This window comes from Dermochelys coriacea, chromosome 11 (assembly GCF_009764565.3).
Source record: "Dermochelys coriacea isolate rDerCor1 chromosome 11, rDerCor1.pri.v4, whole genome shotgun sequence".
In the NCBI taxonomy this organism is placed as follows: domain Eukaryota; kingdom Metazoa; phylum Chordata; order Testudines; family Dermochelyidae; genus Dermochelys; species Dermochelys coriacea.
In genome coordinates, this window is record NC_050078.2 from 70,113,593 (window position 1) to 70,134,377 (window position 20,785).

The 20,785-nt window shown below is 44.8% G+C and overlaps 1 protein-coding gene and 1 long non-coding RNA gene across 2 annotated transcripts in view; one reads left to right on the plus strand and one right to left on the minus strand.

The window, feature by feature from the left end:
* LOC119863636 (interferon lambda-3-like) overlaps window positions 1–13,882 on the plus strand; it is a 39,042-nt gene extending 25,160 nt beyond the window's left edge. The window contains exons 2-7 of the mRNA XM_038422346.1: window positions 10,062–10,189; window positions 10,977–11,143; window positions 11,586–11,663; window positions 12,132–12,275; window positions 12,549–12,626; window positions 13,048–13,882. Coding sequence (XP_038278274.1) covers window positions 10,982–11,143; window positions 11,586–11,663; window positions 12,132–12,275; window positions 12,549–12,626; window positions 13,048–13,146 — 561 coding nt within the window. The 5' untranslated portion in view covers window positions 10,062–10,189; window positions 10,977–10,981 and the 3' untranslated portion in view covers window positions 13,147–13,882. The remainder of the gene's footprint in view (window positions 1–10,061; window positions 10,190–10,976; window positions 11,144–11,585; window positions 11,664–12,131; window positions 12,276–12,548; window positions 12,627–13,047) is intronic.
* Window positions 1–20,785, minus strand: part of LOC122458201 — a 41,652-nt gene that overhangs the window by 16,352 nt on the left and 4,515 nt on the right. The gene's annotated exons all lie outside the window — the stretch shown is intronic.

A 20,785-nucleotide genomic window follows, 5' to 3' on the forward strand; every position in this document is an offset into this window, starting at 1 on the left:
TGGGTGAAACAAAAGTATCCATAGCTCAGCTCCTCAAAGGTATTTAGGTGCCTAACTCCCAATGGAGTTTGGAGCCTGAATACCTTTAAGGAGCTGGGCCCACATCAATAAATTAAACTGGGCCAGATCCACTGGTACTTTCTAGCTGCTGGGGTCCACTCCAGTGACTCAAAGCAGCCAGGAACTCTGCTTACTGATGCCTTGTGCTGTCTGAGCAGCTGGTGCGTAGCAGTGAATCTGCCTCACTCTCTTTCCTCACAGAATTACTGTATCTTCAGAATGCAGCTTGACATGGTGATTACTGCATGGATTTGCGAACAGAATTTTCCCCTTTGGGACACAGTATTGATTCATAATTGCCTTAGGCCCTTGCTAATATTTTAGCTCAGTGTTAACCACTCCATAGCAATCTGAATTACAACAGCATTTATAATAATCACATGTATCATTGCACCAAACAGTTATTCTTTGTGTTAGCTAGTGTATTAAGTATGTAATGAAACTGGAACACAGAATGAGCCATTGATCTCCCTGTGTCATAAATCAATACCTAGGTTACATGGTGGTAACATTTCACTGCTTTTAATTAAAAATGATATTTGGAGGATACGTATTCTGCAGGGGCTCTTTTACACTCTCTAAGTTGGAGGCCCAGTTGAAACCCGTTTAAAATGTGGGCCCAGATTCTCAAAGATATTTAGGCTGCTATCATCCATTGAAATCAGTGGAAGTTAGGTGGCTAAATACCTTTATTGCAGGAGAATATTGTACATTGTTCTTGGTGTAAAGGAACAAAATGAAAGTAGTGCTTGAGAGAGATTCCACTAGAGTGGAGTGTGAAGTTGATTTTATCTGCAAATATATCTGGGCATGCTACGCACATGAGCGTTTCTATTGCAAATACATTGCAAACGAAGTTTGCAGGCGTAGAAGAGGGGATTTTGATGTAAATGATAGTCCAGTAAGAGTTTGACTGAGAGACTCAGATCCACTAAGGCATCAACTGATTTGAATGGGAGTTAGGCACCAAAATACCTTTGAGGAGATCTGAGCTAAACTGACTAGGTTGTTTACCATCGTTGTTTGCAGTGTTGTAGCCAGGGTATTAGAGAGGCACGGTGATGAGGAAATTTCTTTTACTTGACCAACTTCTGCTGGTGCAAGGCACAAGCATTCAAGCTACTCAGAAGCCTGGAAGAAGAGCTCTGTGTAGCTCTAAAGCTTGTACCTTCCATATTGTTGCAATACAGGATATTACCTCACCCACCTTGTCTAGCTCATTTAAATCTACCACTGACCAGCAATCAGATGGCACGAAGGTGTGGGTATGAATCTGGACTAGATTCAAACAAGTAATTGATGAAAGGCTAACTCTCCCATTACCAGTCACAGGAACCATCTCTTCCCCTTGTGTCTTCACAGCAGAAAAGTGATTAGCTGTCAAACAAAAGTGAGTCTGAAAACAGACATCCACAAAATGGAGGCAGAGCAGACTTCCCGTGGTGCTCCCACAACCCAAAATTAACCCTGCAGACATAATCTCTGGACATCCTAGAGCATGGGAGAAACTCTCATGCCAGCTGGCCTTACCAATGCTATATTCATTAAGAACAGCAGGATGATATTTACTTGATCCTGTGTGAGCACAGGGAGCTGGACTTGGTGACATCTTGAGTTCCCTTCCAGCCCTACATTTCTGTGATTCTGTGTTGACAGACAATATTACAGTAAAGTGTCTCCTTTAGATACCCAGATGGAGCTTCACAGACTGCATTATCTTCCATTTTCTGATGTATAAATAGAATAAAAATTATTAGCAAATGCACATACCCCTTCCCCTGACCTGACTAGCCTCTGGGAGAGAGATCTCATCTCTATTCTCAACTGCCCCATTTCAGTGCCAGTGATGAATGTGTTCACGAACACAAGGGATAAAAGCCCATAAGTGACTTAGGAGCCTATTTCCAATTGACTTTCAGGGAAATGTGGACCCCCAAAGGCCCAGATTCTGAAAGGTATCTGGGCCTGGAACCCCCAGTGATTTCTGTCTGGGCCTTAAGTCATTTTTGAAAATGGGGCATAGACTTCAAAATCACGTAGGCCCTTTTGAATGTTTTTTTTTCCAAAATCCCTCACCTAAAACAAACACACAAACAAAATACCTGTCAAATAAGAGTGACCTATATATGGCCAAAACACGTTAATGTGGGCCTGGAAAATGTTTTAGTCAAATAACGAATTATATCTACAGTATCTAATGTTCCTTAGAGTAAAAAATACAGTTTAAGAAATTTGTGTAAGTGATAAGTCTCCCTGTTCTCTGGAGGTCTCTTTCATGAGCTGTACGTTCAGAGATACCATCTTCATTTCCAGGAATTAAGGTGAGGAAGTTGCTTGCAGTTGTTTTGTGAACAGTGAAAAGGGAGTATACTGATTCACAAAAAGATGCTTACAAATGTACTCTGTTGTTTTCCAGATCATGTACCCTTTCCCCTGGTATATTTCCTAAGTACTATGACAGGGTCCAGCCAGATGGCTACAGGAGAGTGATAGAAGGCAGATATATTAGCCCCAGGCTAAGCAGGTCCCTTTTCCCTGGATAAGGTAACAGGAGCAGTTCCAGAACAGTTAGGAACTTGCTGGAACCAATTAAGACAGACAGGCTATTTAGGACACCTGGAACCAATTAAGAAGCTGCTAGAATCAATTAAGACAGGCAGGCTAATCAGGGCACCTGGTTTAAAAAGGACCTCACTTCAGTCAGTGGGGGCTGCACAAGGAGCTGAGAGTGAGAGGGTGTGCTACTGGAGGACTGAGAAGTACAAACACTATCTGGCATCAGGAGGAAGCTCCTGTGGTGAGGATACAGAAGGTGTTGGGAGGAGGCCATGGGGAAGTAGGCCAGGGAGTTGTAGCTGTCATGCAGGTGTTACATGAAACACTGTAGACAGCTGTGATCCTCAGGGCCCTGGGCTGGAACCCGGAGTAGAGGGTGGGCCTAGGTACCCCCCATCCTCCCAACTCCCTATTGGATACAGGAGGAATTGACCTGGACTGTGGATCCCACCAGACGGAAAGGTCCCTGACCTGTCCCCCGATCCACTAGGTGGATCAGCAGAGACTGCGGGGATTGTTCTCCTTCCTTTTCCCCATTTTGGCTAGTGATGAGGTTAGCTGGGTGAATGGCAGGTTTGAGCCACTAGCAAAAGTGGCCAAACTGAGGGCTGAGGCGAGCAAATCCGCCAATAAATGCAGGATCCACCAAGGCAGAGGAGGAACTTTGTCACAACACCCAACGCTCTCCCAAAGGCTTCACTACTGGGAATGGCAAAGTGTTATTCCTCAGCATCTTCAGGGCATGTCTGAATGTGCTTTCATCAAAGACAATACATGTGGGAATCACAAATCTGCATGGCAGGGCCCTGTGACTTTGACTTTACCGGTGGAAGACGTGCCTAAATAATTGTCTGTGAAACTTTCAGTCCTTATTACCCTATCACATGGGGTTTGACCCCTTTAGGGGAGATGGTCCCCACCCGTGACTAATTAGCTGCCTCACAGGTAAGACTGAGGGGCCAAGGGTCAGAAGAGCACCTGGTCCTTATAAGAACCAGGAAGAACTGCAGATTAGTTGATTGCAGGAGCAAGGGAAAGCAAGCAAGCCTGTCTGGCTCTTGTAGGAGTCCCAGGCTCAGGACAAGAGGGTGGGTGGGCTGTCTCTGGGAACTGTAGCCCATGTTGGGCTGAGGATCTACTTTGTTCTGACAGTTTTGACAACACTTCTGGTTAGCCAATACATTATGCCCTGAGGCAAGAGCCTGAAACAGTCCCTGGAGTGATATTGATGCTTCCTTGGCTAGTGGGAGCCCAGCAGCTTCCATATGGTGGAGAACGGGGGCCACTGATTGCGCCCTGGGTATCTGCTGGGCCCCCATCCGCACTCCTAATAAATGGAAAGGATGGAGGGCATTCTCTGCCTGCTGATGGCTCAACAGGAATAATAGCTCCCCTCCTGCACAGTCAACAAAAGAAGAAGGAGACTCGAACACCAGCAGCAGAAATTATTCCTGAGACATCCTGAGAAACAGAGCCCATAAGAAGACCATGAGGCCTTCCTCTGCACCTTTGAGAGGGTGACCAGTGCCAGTGGGAAGAGTCTACGTGGGCAGCCCCAATCCTTTCCATAGGGCTTTGGAAGAACCACCAGCCCCCCCGCCCCGCCAGTCATTCCCACAACCTAGTGGGAGCTTTTAAACCTCACTGTCAGCTGCATTACTTATGAATTGCATGTCAAGAGTTAAGGATCCAGCATGCTGTTAGCATTAAAGAAGCTCATGTGGAAATATAGGGCCATATTCTGGCTTCCTTTGAGATTTTTCCCCCACGGGGCACTGTCCCGGGTCAGATCATGGGCAGCCAGACCTAGTGGTCAGAGCTAGGGTCCACAGTCAGGAGCCAAAAATCAGCTGGGTCAGGATACTGGGAGATCAGACACAGGAGACAAACCAGAGGTCAGGACCACAAGTCAGAGGTCAAGATGCCAGGAAATCAAGCCAGGGGAGAAGCAGGCACAAGGAACACAGTCCAGAGCAGGGTGGATCCCAGTTGTTCAGAAAGTTTCCTGTTGCTGGCTTAAGTAGGGCCAGTGGGCCAATCAGCTGCTCTGGGACTCCACCAATGGGACATCAAGGGTGGAGCCTCAAACTGGGGCTGGGCTTCATGGGTTCTGGGTCAGCAGTTGTCAGCAGGCTGCCCAGTGGAAAGTTGAAGTGTGGTTGCTCCTGTGAACCCTATGGACCTGGGTCTGAGGGTCATGACAGGCACAAACTAATGTAGTTTTCACAACTGTATTTTGCCCCAAATTCTCCCAGCCAGGTGTGTACATTACATCATCTAGGAAGAAGAGTGATCCACAGAGGCGGGAAGTCTTGTAGCTGCTGGAAGATGGGCTGGATCTCAGTTGAGCAGGCCCCCGTACTGATTCTGTATGAGATGGCCTCTCTGAGATCCAAATGGAGGGCTTATGAGCACTGACTGCTTTGCATTTTAGTGTGGTCAGCACAGGGGCACAGCTATGGTGGCCCAACTAAAATTCACACAGTCAACACAGGTTTCAGAGTAGCAGCCGTGTTAGTCTGTATTCGCAAAAAGAAAAGGAGTACTTGTGGCACCTTAGAGACTAACAAATTTATTAGAGCATAAGCTTTCGTGAGCTACAGCATTTGCATCCGATGAAGTGAGCTGTAGCTCACGAAAGCTTATGCTCTAATAAATGCTCTAATAAATTTGTTAGTCTTTAAGGTGCCACAAGTACTCCTTTTCTTTTTACAGTCAACACAGGCTCTCCATGGGCTGTCCAGCTGGATCTCAGAAGGGTTTTCCTGGCTGCACCTGCACCATGTGTAAAATAGCCAGCATTGGACCCAAGATAAGGAAAATGTTTGACTCTGGGAGGTAACAGACATAATGGTGCTGTGAAAAGGATGTTGCTTTGAAACTCAGGTGACCATGCTATATTTTGATCTCGATACAATGAATTAACTGCAGCTTCTAGTTAATAAGAAGATTAGAAGAGAATTAGAACTCAAAACTCAGAGATATTACAGCCCAAGCAACCATAATGCAACAGGGTCTGTGAGTTCAGAGCCTTGCTGATGAGAGGCTGAGTCCTAATCATGGAAATCAGCCAGGAGATGAAATTCAGCTCTTTTCAGTTGCTTCTTAGCAATACAGCCAACTATTAATAAATGCTTGCCCTAGAAGAGAAATGTGGACTTTTGCTATTATTTTGTCTCGGCTTTACTTTCAGTGTGTTTGTACTCAGAAATGAAAGATGACTTTGATTGTTTCCATCTTATTCTCTGACAGGGTGAACTCCAACTCACCAAATGTTCCCCAGCTAATCTTGGTTTTGCCTACACATGTGAGAAGATGCAGCGCAATGCATGCAAATAAGGAGATACACACACAGAGAAATCTCGTCCATTTACAATAACTCTGCCTAGCACCTTTCGTAGCTAATTATTTATGCACTCCTCCTCCTGGTTATCTGTACAACACTTCGCTTATTACCCACCCTGCCTATCATTTTCCATCAACTTGCCCTTGTAGTTGTTGAGCAGACAGTCTCCTGATTTAGGGGCTGATCCAGCTCCCACTGAAGTCAGAGGTACAATTATTATTGCCTGGCTCTGACCATTAGCTCTGGCTGCCTATGGCCTGGCACTGACAATGGGCCAGGATCCCTTTGCGCTAGGGCGGTACAGACACAGAACAATGCTCAGGTCATTTATTTCCTGTGTTCAGAACATACGAACAGCCATACTGGGTCAGACCAAAGGTCCATCTAGCCCAGTATTCTGTCTTTTGACAGTGGCCAGTGCAAGGTGCTTCGGAGGGAATGAACAGAACAGGTAATCATCAAGTGATTTGTCCCATGTCACCTATTCCCAGCTTCTGGCAAGCAGAGGTTAGGAACACAATGCCTGCCCATCCTGGCTAAACGCCATTGCCGGATCTATTCTTCATGAACTTGTCTAGTTCTTTTTTTAAACCTTGTTATAGTCTTGGCCTTCACAACATCCTCTGGCAAAGAGTTCCACAGGTTGACTGTGCATTGTGTGAAAAAATACTTCCTTTTGTTTGTTTTAAACCTGCTGTCTATTTATTTCATTTGGTGACCCCAAGTTCTTGTGTTATGAAAAGGAGTAAATAACACTTCCTCATTTACTTTCTCCACACCAGTCATGATTTTATAGACCTCTATCATATCCCCCCCTTAGTCCTCTCTTTTCCAAGCTGAAAAGTCCCAGTCTGTTTAATTTCTCCTCAGATGGAAGCTGTTCCCTACCCCTAATCATTTTTGTTGCCCTTTTCTGTACTTTTCCAATTCCAATATATCTTTTTAGAGATGGGGTGACCAGATCTGCACGCAGTATTCAAGATGTGGGCGTAACATGGATTTATATAGAGGCATTATGATTGGAGTGTTAGGGGTTCTCCTTTTGGATCATATCACATCCCATAGTATAGCACATTATTTCTTCCTGTTTGGTTTTGTTCACATTTTTGAAGCTTCTGTTCTGGCGGTGCCCACATTATGCCTGTCAGCTTTCTGTCTTTCAGCTGCAAAGCCCTTAGAGTCCCGTAATGGCTCTCTAGCAAACGTGCTTTCCACACTTGGGGTCAGATCCAGTTGGCCTGACGCATGCCACTAGACTTCATTGTGACTTGCATAAGATGAGCAGAATTTTTCCCTTAATGGAAAGTATTAGGGTTCTATAGTGACCTTAAAATGGAAGTGTTCTTCTCCCGCCCCCGCTCCTTTCCTATATAGCTGCGTGCATCTGCCATGTGTCACCTAGTGATTAGGGAACTAAACTAGAATGCAGGAGATGTGGGTTAATTCCCAGCTCTGCCAGTGGTTTCCTGTATGACCTTGGCCACATCAATTCCCTCATTCTGCCTCAGTTTCCCCATCTGTAACATGGAGATGATACTGACCTCCTCTGTATAGCGCTTTGAGATTCAAAGATGAAAGTGCTGGATAAGAGCTAGGTACTATTATTGCTAGTTGCTTCTAAAGCTATCATAGCCACAATAGGCAATTAACAATCCTGAATTATTAAACACCCCCAAAAAGTTCTTTAAAATGTCTTGTGAAATAATAGCTACATACAAATGGGTTGAAAATTTCTTTGGAACATTTCACTTCTTCAATACCATTAATCCATTTCTCGTTCTTGAATAAGTTGCCTGCATAGCTGGACTTCGGAAGCAATATGTTGATGTAACTGAACCAGTTTCATTTTTGCTTCATTAGGTCCTAACCTGATCTTAGCAAGGCATACGTCACAGAGTCCTGTGTTGATACATGCAGTCGAATTGGATTCAGTGTATTGTATGGTCTGCTAATAAGAAAAGGAGTACTTGTGGCATATGCTCAAATAAATTTTAGTCTATAAGATGCCACAAGTACTCCTTTTCTTTTTTGTGAATACAGACTAACACGGCTGCTACTCTGAGGTCTGCTAATAGTGTCCAATACTGTTTACTTTAGTGGTGTCAGAAAGCTGCTTTTCAAACATCAGGAAACGTCTCTCTTTTGTCAGCTACCTCAAAGGGTCCCACTGACTGAAACTTTGAATTATTTGGGCTAAGAATTATTTCCATATAGTTGTGGATTTTCCTGTTACTCTGAATAAGAAGCCCTGATCTAATACATGTTCTGGTTTGCTTTGCACACGGCAAAGGCAATGAAATTTACAGGCCAGGAAGTGGAAGGGAGCAAAATCTTCTAAACAAATTGTTAGTTTAAAAAAATCATCAAATCCCACTAGTGAGAGAATACACAGAGACTTAGGCATGGGAAGCTGGTTAGCTTTGGGTCTGCAGTGCTTTCATAGGCTGAATACCACTGAAGTCAATGGGTCTTTTGTCTGAGTAAATACAGGCAGACAGGGCCCTTTAAAGCTGAATCAAAAGGTTTTCCTACCTTCCAAAACCTGCGTGTAGTCATTCAAGAGTCTGTTTCCTAGAAAGGAGCGATCTGCGTTTTTCAAGTGTTACTAGAGCCCTTTGCTCTAGTCAAATGCAAGCCCCTGAAATCCAAGTCTTTTCAGAACTGGTACGTTGTACTGCTTTAACTATAGCGGTATACTGGTGTGGCTAAACAGTACAGACCTCGTTACTGTTCCCCTCAGCCCCCCAAAAAGAATGCAGATGCTTTATACCAGCAATAGCTCTGCCTGTACAGGTAGAGACAAAACGATACTGGTATAAGGCACCGTTATGCTGAGATAACTGCATCCACACTTTGTTGAACTGGTATAATTGTATTAATTAAGAAATCATAGTCAGGCCTGGGTGACACTTGAAAATCATACCATTCTATGTACTGACAGGTAAGCAAAGGGGAAACAACTTTTAAAATATATTTATTTTATGTGGTGTAGCTTTATTATTTCAGAGACCCGTTTGGGTCGCATTTAAATGAGGAAAGGGAGCATGAGATCTGTTAATTTAAAAGTTGTCTGGCTCTAATACTCAGACTATGTCTGAATAACGGAGATCAGCCTTGACCGAGGCAAGAAAACGACAGTAGAATACAGGCATTGAATACAGCAGAAAGATCACAACAAAAGACTGGAAACAGATGATAACACACATAGGAGAACAGCCTGAGGTCTCGGGATGGCAGGCAGGGGAGCGGAGGACTGCAAAGAGCTGCACCTAGGAGGGGAGACAATCACTCTAATGTACTCTTCATTAATCCAAGCAAAGCTTTGCTCCTATTACTGCCATCCTTGTCTCTCCCCCTCACGTGTGTTCTACAATCCCATTGTGCCAAGACTCCATTTAGACTGTAACCTTAGAGAGGGGATTGCCTTTATTTTGTGTACAATGCTTATATAATGAGGCCCTGATCCTGCCTGGGGCCTCTGTGCACGAGTGAAATAAATGCTACTGCAGCTAACTGGTAATGCTAGAGTACAAAAGACCTCCACAGAGATAGTACGTTCTTGTCTTTTGTGGTGAAAAGTAAAAGAAATGGGATGGATAACCGAATACCCACCCAGCCCGAAATTACTGCACGTCGGCCTTTACTGTAGTCCTCGGTGCACATCTGTGATGTGTCTAGACATAAAAGGCCAGCCCTGGCTTGCTGTGAGTAACCTGGGATCTGTAGGAGATTGGTGAGAAGGTTCCAACCCACCTTCTCATTTTACATATTCGAGGCTGTATCTGCAAGGAAGAGGACTTTAACAACAAAAGGGGCTGAGATTCTTCTCTACACTAGACCCCAAAGGGCTTTGCAATTCAGCATACATACACACCTACTCTAGGCAGGGAACTCTTACATAGTTCACTCGTGACATCACGGTGTTTTCTTCACCTGGAAATCCCTCAGTACTCAGAGCTCACCTGTAATACCTGCCTCACTTTTGCTTTCCCTTTCCCTTTCCAAACACTTGGCTGCTCTTTGCTGGGTGACAGCAGAGCTGGGTTTTTCTGCCCTAGACTAAAGCAAAATGACGTTTCATGTAATTTTTCTTAACCAGAAAGAGCCTTTTGGTATAAAAGCAAGAGCAATGGAGAAGAAAAACCACATTCAGAGCCAAGAGAGCAGCAAAGCAGCCCTGAGACACAAGAGGCAACTAAAGCAACGTCCCAGCAAATACACGGCAAGGTAAGGGTGACTCACCTGCAGCCTCTCCTTACGACACGATTTCTCTTTACTGAGTGCTTCTATTGTGCATGGATTAAAAATAGGTCAGTCATCAAATTATGGAGCCGAAACAATGTCATGGGATTTAGGAGCCCAGCAACAAAATATACAATGACGATCAAATTGCAAATAGACAAAAAAACAGTCAGTAGCCTGAAAATTATTTATCAGAACTATTTGGCAAGTGGCAAATATATATTTGCATAAAATTAGGATTAGTTCACACTTTGCTATACTAAAAGAAGCAGGCTCAATTTATAACAAATGCTATAGGATGATGGATCCTGCTCCACCGATTAGCTACTTTATTGTTTGACTACATAGTGTGCAAGTAGTTACAACAGCTGACGTCCGAAGGGTGGTCTGAAAAGAACTGATAATTCTGCTGAATCTCAATACGTTGTTTTCTTCTTTTTTAAAAAAAAAACTGTCACATCTGTCAGCTCTTTAATTTAACAATCAAATGGTTGTCTTGAGGAAGACTTGAGAAATGGTAACTATTCTTTGACTTCCCAGTCCCCCATAGGAAGCCACAGATCTCAGCTGGGCATTTCATTGATTCTGATGTGTCACCAGCTGCCTCCTGCAGTAGATTTAACAATGTTTTAAGAAACAGTAAAAAGAAAATGTAGACCTAGGTTTATCTCCAGTGCAGGCCTAGCTTATGAGACACCATCCAACTCGCTGGCTGGTAAGCCTTGCAACCTGGCATGTCAGTTATGTATTTCTCCCGTTCTGTCTCCGTTAGGGAAAATGGTGAACGTAGGCTACAAAGTTCTCTTTGCTCTGGCCATCTGGACGATGACTACAGAGGCCTTTCCAAAAGGCACTGAGAGGACAACATGCCACCTCACAAAATACAAGTCCCTGCCACCTCAGGAACTGGAGGCCTTCAAGAAAGCCAAGGACAAATTTGTAAGTGTGAAGAACACACACTGGGCAATAACAGCACTGTGAGCCCTGGGCTGTAATCTGAACAGCAGCCCTCTCTGCGTGTCCCTTTGGACTCAGGGAAGAAGCTCAAAACCAATTACCAAGGAGGATTTGGTTTTTCAATTCTCCCAGCTCTAGCACCCTGTTGGCAAGCAGCAGGGCTCTAGAGCAGCACCTGCTGAACCCAGGTCCTCTCCTCACTGGAGTAGGATGACAAAGCACAGTTTAAAGTTTGTCATGCGTATCCCTGTCATATCCCTTGGGGATACCAGCCCTAGAGATACAAGGGAGACATTTGATGTCAGCATCTCTTCTCCCTGCATCACCACTGGGATTGCATGGATAGAACTGAGGGAAGAACTAGTACAGGTTTGTTCCTGCTCCTACATACATATGGGTCTCTGTTCTTTCCTTCTGCCTACAGGAGGACATCATGCTGTTGTCAGACCGAAAATGCAGTACCAGGATTTTCCACCGGAACTGGGAAGTCCAACAGCTGTCGGTACGAAAAATCTCAGTCAAGGGGTACAAGAAGGTCACATGGTACCAGATGCTTGTCTCCTCACGTGCCCCCTCTGAATCTGATCTCACTTAGCCCTATGCTAATCTGACACGTGGCACTCTGACCATTGACTTTGAAGAAACTGATTTAGTCAGGAGCATGTCCGATCTGACTGTGGCTCTTTCTCAGTGTAAATAAGGGTCACCCCTCACCTTCAGTTCAGGTGCCTTGTCACTGGCTATAAACTGGTGTCAAGAAAGTCTTGTGGAGATGAAACTGTTTCCAGTCAGGACTTGTTTTAATATTTTATTTATTGACAAATCAAGAAAGCCCTGAGTGGCTTCGGAAAATCTCCTGTTTCAACCTAGTCTACCCGCCTCTACGCATGGGAATTTCTAGTCCTGTATCTGCACAGCTGTGTATATTTCTTCCACAGACACTGTCTGATCTACAAATTTCTCTCCCCAGGAGCACGATAGAGTCATTCTGGTAGAGAAGGAGCTGGACTTTACCATTAACGTGCTGGAGAACGTTGAGGACCCCAGTCTGTCCAAGCTGCTCTCAAGGCCTCTAGAAATCCTGACGCAAATCAGAGGGGACCTGAGGAGCTGCGTGAGTATTCAGTGCCAGATGTGAATCTCCTTAGGAATTATCCAAATGGAGCTGCTTGACCTTGTACCCACAAATACTCGCATGTGGCTCTTGCTTTGGGCCCATCCTTATATAGGACATTGAAAGCAGGGGTAGTTGATACGATATGCACAAGGATAGCCATCTAGACTATGCCAGGGCAAGAACTGCTCTGCGCCTGGAGAGAAAGGGCTTTGGTCCACTGTCGGCTGAAATCTCTGGGCACCAACCAGTCTGTATCAATTTTGTTTTCAGATCAGAGAAACTCATTCTCATCGACACTCCAGGAAGCTGAACAATTGGCTCCAAAATTTCCATGAGCGCAAAGAGACGGTGAGTCATCAGTCGAGACAATGAGGAAAGTAAACTTCCATGCCCATTAAAGAAGGAACAAGCCTACTAGGTTCCCATCCCAGAGGCTAGGGCGGGATTTCTACAATCTATTCTCTGGTGCCTTGTCCAGTCTGTTTCAATAATCCCAGAACTGTAGTTGTGCACAAATCTAGTAGATCTCAATAAAAAAAACCTATTGTGTCTGCTGCTACACTGACTGCATCTTCCGAGCACCGTCTGTAAGAAGATTATACCACCAGGGATTTTGACCCTCTGCAATAATCAGGCTTTTTAGGAAATGCGGGAGGAGGGATGAAGCAGGGAGATTTCTATCCTTATTATCTCTCTTCATTTTTAAGAATGGTGGCTTTAATTTAGACCCATTCACACTTCCTGTTGTAAATAATCTCTCATTTCCCAGGAAATACCTGGCTGCCTGGAAGCATCTGTGATCCTCAACCTCTTCCAACTGCTGAACAAAGACTTAAGATGCGCAGCCTACAGGGAGCTCTGTGGGTAGCCATCTGGTCTCTGCAGTGCCTGTGTCCACATCTACTTAGAGACCGGGGAGTCCCCAGCCTGAGAGCACTGCATACATATTGGGAGAAGACGTGTGTCAACCAGGAACATTCATCTTCTCTCTCTGGCTTCTGCTCATAGCTCCCCAAGCAAACTGATTCCATCCTTTTATACCACAGAATTACACAACAATTGGCCTCCAGGTTGCTCCAACTTCCAGCGGGTGCCGCACTCTACATTCCTTACATTAGATTAATTGTAGGACCATTTTTCATCACAGTTGGAATTTAGGACTTCAATAGGATTTGGCCCTCTGGGGATATTATTTACTGAATGTAATTGTATTGTCACTATATGAATGCATTTTAGCCAAGGTTACATATCCAAAAATATTGGAAACATTTAATAAGCTTTAATTTAAAAAAACAAAACAATGCACTCCAGTTCTAGGATTTATACACTAGTCACAGCTTCAGATCTCTTAGAAACAACCTCAGGAAATGCATTCTTACTATAAATATCCTTGACAGATGTATTTATACAGAGTATATTTTTATCGTGCTGCTTCTTTATGTATTATTACCCAACTAAGAAGGGGAATTGATTTCTATAACTTCCAGACTTGAACCAAAGTGTTATTTATTATGGATCAGCTATTTATTATTTATGTATTTATCAATCACTAAGATTATGCCTTTTTATTTATAATTGTGAACAAATAAAATTGTTTTCCCAGGCCTTGTATTCCTGTCTTTCAATTAGAAGCATTTTGTAAACAGAAAATTGGGTGCACTGTAGTAATAATACCCAGCTCCTGTAGAGTGCTGTGCAGCAGTCGATCCCACAGTGCTTTACAAAGGAAGTCCTTCTCATTATTCCTGATTTTACAGATGGGGAACTAAGGCACAGAGAGGCAAAGCGACTTGTCCAAGATCACTCAGCAGGCCAGTGGCAGAGCCAAGGATCCTGAGAGCCGGTCTTATACTCTAGCCTCTAGGCCACATTGGCTCCCTCTTGCATTGCAAAGCTGCTTGCTTTTGGATCACCCTCACTGCATTTCCAAACGGGCAACTAAAGGCCAAAGAGAGCTGTGAATCTTGTCTTTCTCTTTCCTTTTGGCATTACCATTAGAGCTAGACAAATGTTCCCTGGGGAGTCCTCACCACAGAGCTGGTACAGGAGAACATGGCTTGTTGTCAGGAGTAAACTAATAACGGAAACAGAAGGAAAACAGCAACAAAGGTTGCAGACAGAAGGAACACAGCAAGAAAGGTTGCAGGTTATCAATATGCCACTCTTCAATGCCCCAGAGAACATCCGCTTTGACAAACCTTCACAGTGGACAGACTGGAAATAATATTTTGCAAGATTTCACATTGCTACCAAGGTCCACAGAGAAACTGGAGATTGCAGGTATCTTCTTTCATTTATGCTGTGGAGACACAGGCAGAGCATAACTCTAAATCCTTTTCATTTTTACTGAAGACAGTCACAAACGTGACTATGCAAGCATTCTAGCTCGCTTTGATACATTCTTTATACATCAGAGATTAGTGATTTATGAAAACTAGAGAATTCAAGAGCCATGGGAAAATGTTGACTTTTTCATAAGAGTTCTGCATACTCTGGCTGAAAACTATGATTAAGGGAATGCAAAACATGAAAAGAGACAGGCTAGTTATTACAGTAACTGATTAAAAACCTTTCTCAGCAGCTACCATTGAAAGATTTAATTTTAGCCACAGCTATTCAAATAACAAAGCCATCAGAGCTGGTGAGACAGGAAAACCAAGAGCAACTCTCCAAACTTGAAAAGCAAAAACTAGCTTAGAAGCTGTTAACAGATGCAGCGTGAGTATTAAAAGTCATTACCAAAGAGCTCCCTGAGTAAGAGGGACAGATTCAGCCTACGTCAACAAAGTGTGGAAAAAGTCATAGTCCAAGAGATGATGCATGTCCAACCAGAGGCACACGGTGTACTAAATGCACAAAATATAGACATTTTGCACCTGTTTGCTGCACCAAAGCAGTCAGGGAGTTGACTCATATTACAGACAATTAAAAGCCATTCTTTCTGGGATCTATCACTTGTGATGATATAGAGCCTGCTTGGAGAGTGAAACTGAATATTTATGGCAAGACTGTTGACTTTAAAATTAACTCAGGAACTGACATGGCAATCATCTCAGAGGGGACCTGCGAGCACCTTCAACCCCTCACGGAGTTCAAGTCACCAGACACAGCTCTGACCTAGCCCTGGAGGGATTCAGAACTGGATGGGCCAGTTCGCCACAGAAATAACTTACAAAGACCAAAACTATGCATTCACAGTGCATGTGTTCAAAGGATCAAAGACCAGCAACCTTCTCAGCCACAGCATGGCAGCCATATGAGCCTAGTGAGAAAAATAGAGGAACTCGATGAAGGATTTGATAATATTGGACTTCTCAAAGAAAATCCAGTACAAATCAACTTAAGTGACAATGACGGATCATGTAGTGTACAAACACCTCTACCAGAGAGACCTTGAAAGAGACTAGCTGCATATTTATGTGACTTCAGAGGACATCATTACCTGGTTGTTGTGGACTGTTTTTCCAGGGATATAGAAATAAATATACTTGAAGGACATAACATGTCACAGTGTAATCGAGAAACTAAAGTGCACTTTTGCTCACTTTTGGTATTCCACTACAACTAGTGACAGACAACAGATCACAATTCAGTACAGCAGAATTTAAGTCAGTCTGAACAAAATATGATTTTGAACATATTACTAGCAGCCCACATTACCCACACGTGAATAGAGAACTGAGAGAGCTGTCCAGACAGCCAAGAAAATCCTACATTCTTTGCTCTTCTGAGTTACCGATAAATACCAAGAGCAACTACTGCATATAGTCCAGCACAACTCCTCTTGGGACAACAACTCAGACCTGTTGTTCCAACGCTGGAAAAAAGTCGTCTCCAAAGTGGCCAGACATGAAGTCAGTGGCCAAATCACACAAAAAGGAGGCAGGGGAAGGGAAAGGTTACAAACACGTTTACAACAGACATCACTCAGAGAACTGCGAGGTCTAGAATGTGGCGACTCTGTTGATGTCAAATTGGATAGAGATAAGGAATGGACAACTCCAGCTGACATAAAGAAAAGAATTCACCTCCAAGATCATATATGATTGAGACCAACAGAGAAGAGTTCAACAGAACCATCAACATCTACAGTTTCTTCCTCAGAAAGAACAATTAACAGAGCAAACTCTACAGATGGCCGATACAGAACAAGAAGACGACAGTTCAAGAAATGCAGATGAACCAAGTCATTGCAACTAACGGACTGCCAAATGACCAAGTTGGTATGCATTCGGGTTGTGCAATTTAAAAACCAGTATGATTCAGAGACACTTAACAGACTGATCCATACTGAACTTCAAAGCTAGTATGATAGTATAAGTATTCGCAAAAAGAAAAGGAGTACTTGTGGCACCTTAGAGACTAACAAATTTATTAGAGCATAAGCTTTCGTGAGCTACAGCTCACTTCATCGGATGCATTTGGTGGAAAAAACTTTTGGTTTTTGGTGCAAAGTTTTTTCCACCAAATGCATCCGACGAAGTGAGCTGTAGCTCACGAAAGCTTATGCTCTAATAAATTTGTTAGTCTCTAAGGTGCCACAAGTACTCCTTTTCTTTTTGCGAATACAGACTAACACGGCTGCTACTCTGAAACCTATCATAGTATAAGTATTGTAAATGGTAGGAATGTAGAACTGATAGGAGGAGCTGGAATGGAGTGCTAAACTGTATTACACTGTTCAGCCACAAGGTAATGCTGTGTGTAAAATTCCTTATTGAAAGCTAACCTTAGCCATACCTGCCAGAGCATCTGGTGGGTATAAACAAGCTCTGTGACCATCCATATCTGGTACAGAAGAACATGACATATGCCACACTACTGTTCAGTGGAGTCTGGGATAGCATTTGGCAACCACACTGTCGGTTCTGATCAGCTTTACAAACCACCCACTAGGCCAGAAGGTTAAGGGAGAGCCTGAGGGGGCAATGGGCCCTGACCCACTACAGCTACAGAAGGTGTCAAGCCTGGAGTGGGGAGTTACAAATGCTGAACTTGGCTCAGGTGGGACCTGACCAGGAAGGAGAGCAGATCTCTGATTCCCACGCAGGAAGAGAAGCTTGGCTGAAGTCAGGGCGCTGCATGGGACCACTGGTAGACAGAGCCTCCCTGAAGGAAGGTGGGGCTGCAGCAGCGAACCAAGGCAGTGGTGAAGGAAATCAGGGGGAAGTGAGTGCACCCAGGATTCTCTGTGCTGATGGAGGGCTTCAGGGAGCAGGAAGACTCCAGCTGGGTCAGGGACTGCCCTGCCAGGGGCACAGAGAAAACTCCATTGCAGCAGAACCAGCCGGGTGGCAGGAAGTGCTGAGAAGCTGTGCACTCAGCCCAGGGAAGAGGCTTAGAGAGAGCAGAGCTGAGACCCTAGGAGCCTGGCAAGAGGCTGAGTCAAAGGCCCACGACAGGGCCAGGTAGGAAGTGTTCCAGGCAGGTCACAAGGAGTCTGCGCAGCCCCGTGTTCACACAGAGACTTGGATTCAGAGTTCATATGCCATCAAAGTGTAGGTTGCATCAGGGTTGATCTCAGGCCCACCTCATTGTTAACCTCTGTTCAAGTTATCACCTGGTGGCATCCTAGATTTCTCTTTGATCCATTTCATCTACAGCCCCAACTTTTAAACAAGGGTCCCTCTGTCTGTCTGTCCGTCTGTGTGTACTTGGTGTGGATGACCCCCACAAGTTAATTAGCAGCCAAAAGCACATCACCTGCCAAAGACGAAACGCTATGAACTGCCGTTCCCCAGGCACCGCCATGGAGCTGCCAACACCAATGGTAGCTCCCAAACTAAATGAGTCTGTTTGCAGGGGTTTGAATAGAGGGATAAAAAACATTCAAAGAATCCATGGGAGTAAGATGCTCACCGGGCATGACATGCATAGGCTGAGTGCAAGTCAGACTGGGTAGAGGGTTCTGAGCTAGATGCAGCCAGAAACAGTCCGAGATGTGACTGGTATGAAAGAACAACGGAAGAGGTGTTAGGCCGAAGAGAGAAGTATTCTGCAGAGTCTTTGTCAACCAGCTTCTCTCCCCAACAGACCCATGCACTCACAGCTCAGCTGCAACGATTTCTTACTAGGTCTGGACGAAAGAAAGGCTGCGAGTTCCCTCACTACAGTGGTTTGAACGGTTACAACAAAAGATGCATGTGCTAGTTCCTAACTCTGCGACTACGGCCACTCCTCATGCTGAATGCCAGCGTATCCTTGCCCTAGGGACGACTCAGGCCGAGACCTTGGCCTGCCCTTGGTAAGCCATCCCTTTTTGGAGGGAAATTAAGTATTGGCTTGTCGGTCCCAGTCCCACTGGCCACAGATCAGGCTTGTTCCGGGTGATTTAAGTGGGAGTCTCTGTGAGTTGTCTTCCTGTTGGCCACCTGTCGGAGCCTCTGTTGCAAACTACCTGCTTACAAACCCCTCTTGACACACGGTCCTGATTTATGTCGGTGCCTCTGAGAACACACAGCCCCTCCCCAGTGGTGAAAAGGAGTCCTTCTCTAGACCAGTGCCCTGAGTCTGGCGGACCTTGGAAGGCTGTTACCTCCGTGCCCCCCCCCCTCCAGTCTCTGCTGATTCCCCCGGGCTGTATTGTACTATTACTGCACCTTCCACTAACCTCCTCCCAGCCCCAGCCTGCTCCCCTGCCACACTCTCATTCAGCCTGGCCCAGCTCTCAGACAGCCTGTGGCTGGCTCTTCCCCCTTGGACCATTGCCAAAAGTGCTTCCCAGGTTTTCCTTCTCCCAGCCATTGCTTCCCAGGTAAATCACAAACATGGATCATTAACCTGGATCTTATCAAGACTGCGAGGGGAGGCTCCCTGCTGGGAACAGTCCCTTTCTGCCCATTAAGAAAAGGAGTACTTGTGGCACCTTAGAGACTAACAAATTTATTAGAGCATAAGCTTTCGTGAGCTACAGCTCACTTCATCGGATGCATTTGGTGGAAAAAACAGAGGAGAGATTTATATACACACACAGAGAGAACATGAAACAATGGGTTTATCATACACACTTTAAGGAGAGTGATCACTTAAGATCAGCCATCACAAGCAGCAGGGGGGGGGAAAGGAGGAAAACCTTTCATGGTGACAAGCAAGGTAGGCTAATTCCGGCAGTTAACAAGAATATCAGAGGAACAGTGGGGGGTGGGGTGGGGGGGAGAAATACCATGGGGAAATAGTTTTACTTTGTGTAATGACTCATCCATTCCCAGTCTCTATTCAAGCCTAAGTTAATTGTATCCAGTTTGCAAATTAATTCCAATTCAGCAGTCTCTCGTTGGAATCTGTTTTTGAAGCTTTTTTGTTGAAGGATAGCCACTCTTAGGTCTGTAATCGAGTGGCCAGAGAGATTGAAGTGTTCTCCAACTGGTTTTTGAATGTTATAATTCCTGATGTCTGATTTGTGCCCATTCCTTCTTTTACGTAGAGACTGTCCAGTTTGGCCAATGTACATGGCAGAGGGGCATTGCTGGCACATGAAGGCATATATCACATTGGTAGATGCGCAGGTGAACGAGCCTCTGATAATGTGGCTGATGTGATTAGGCCCTATGATGGTATCCCCTGAATAGATATGTGGACAGAGTTGGCAACGGGCTTTGTTGCAAGGATAGGTTCCTGGGTTAGTGGTTCTGTTGTGTGGTGTGTGGTTGCTGGTGAGTATTTGCTTCAGATTGGGGGGCTGTCTGTAAGCAAGGACCGGCCTGTCTCCCAAGATCTGTGAGAGTGATGGGTCGTCCTTCAGGATAGGTTGTAGATCCTTGATGATGCATTGGAGAGGTTTTAGTTGGGGGCTGAAGGTGATGGCTAGTGGCGTTCTGTTGTTTTCTTTGTTGGGCCTGTCCTGTAGTAGGTGACTTCTGGGTACTCTTCTGGCTCTGTCAATCTGTTTCTTCACTTCAGCAAGTGGGTATTGTAGTTGTAGGAATGCATGATAGAGATCTTGTAGGTGTTTGTCTCTGTCTGAGGGGTTGGAGCAAATGCGGTTATATCGTAGCGCTTGGCTGTAGACAATGGATCGAGTGGTATGATCTGGATGAAAGCTAGAGGCATGTAGGTAGGAATAGCGGTCAGTAGGTTTCCGATATAGGGTGGTGTTTATGTGACCATCCCTTATTAGCACCGTAGTGTCCAGGAAGTGGATCTCTTGCGTGGACTGGTCCAAGCTGAGGTTGATGGTGGGATGGAAATTGTTGAAATCATGGTGGAATTCCTCAAGAGCTTCTTTTCCATGGGTCCAGATGATGAAGATGTCATCAATGTAGCGCAAGTAGAGTAGGGGCATTAGGGGACGAGAGCTGAGGAAGCGTTGTTCTAAGTCAGCCATAAAAATGTTGGCATACTGTGGGGCCATGCGGGTACCCATCGCAGTGCCGCTGATTTGAAGGTATACATTGTCACCAAATGTGAAATAGTTATGGGTGAGGACAAAGTCACAAAGTTCAGCCACCAGGTTAACCGTGACAGTATCGGGGATACTGTTCCTGACGGCTTGTAGTCCATCTTTGTGT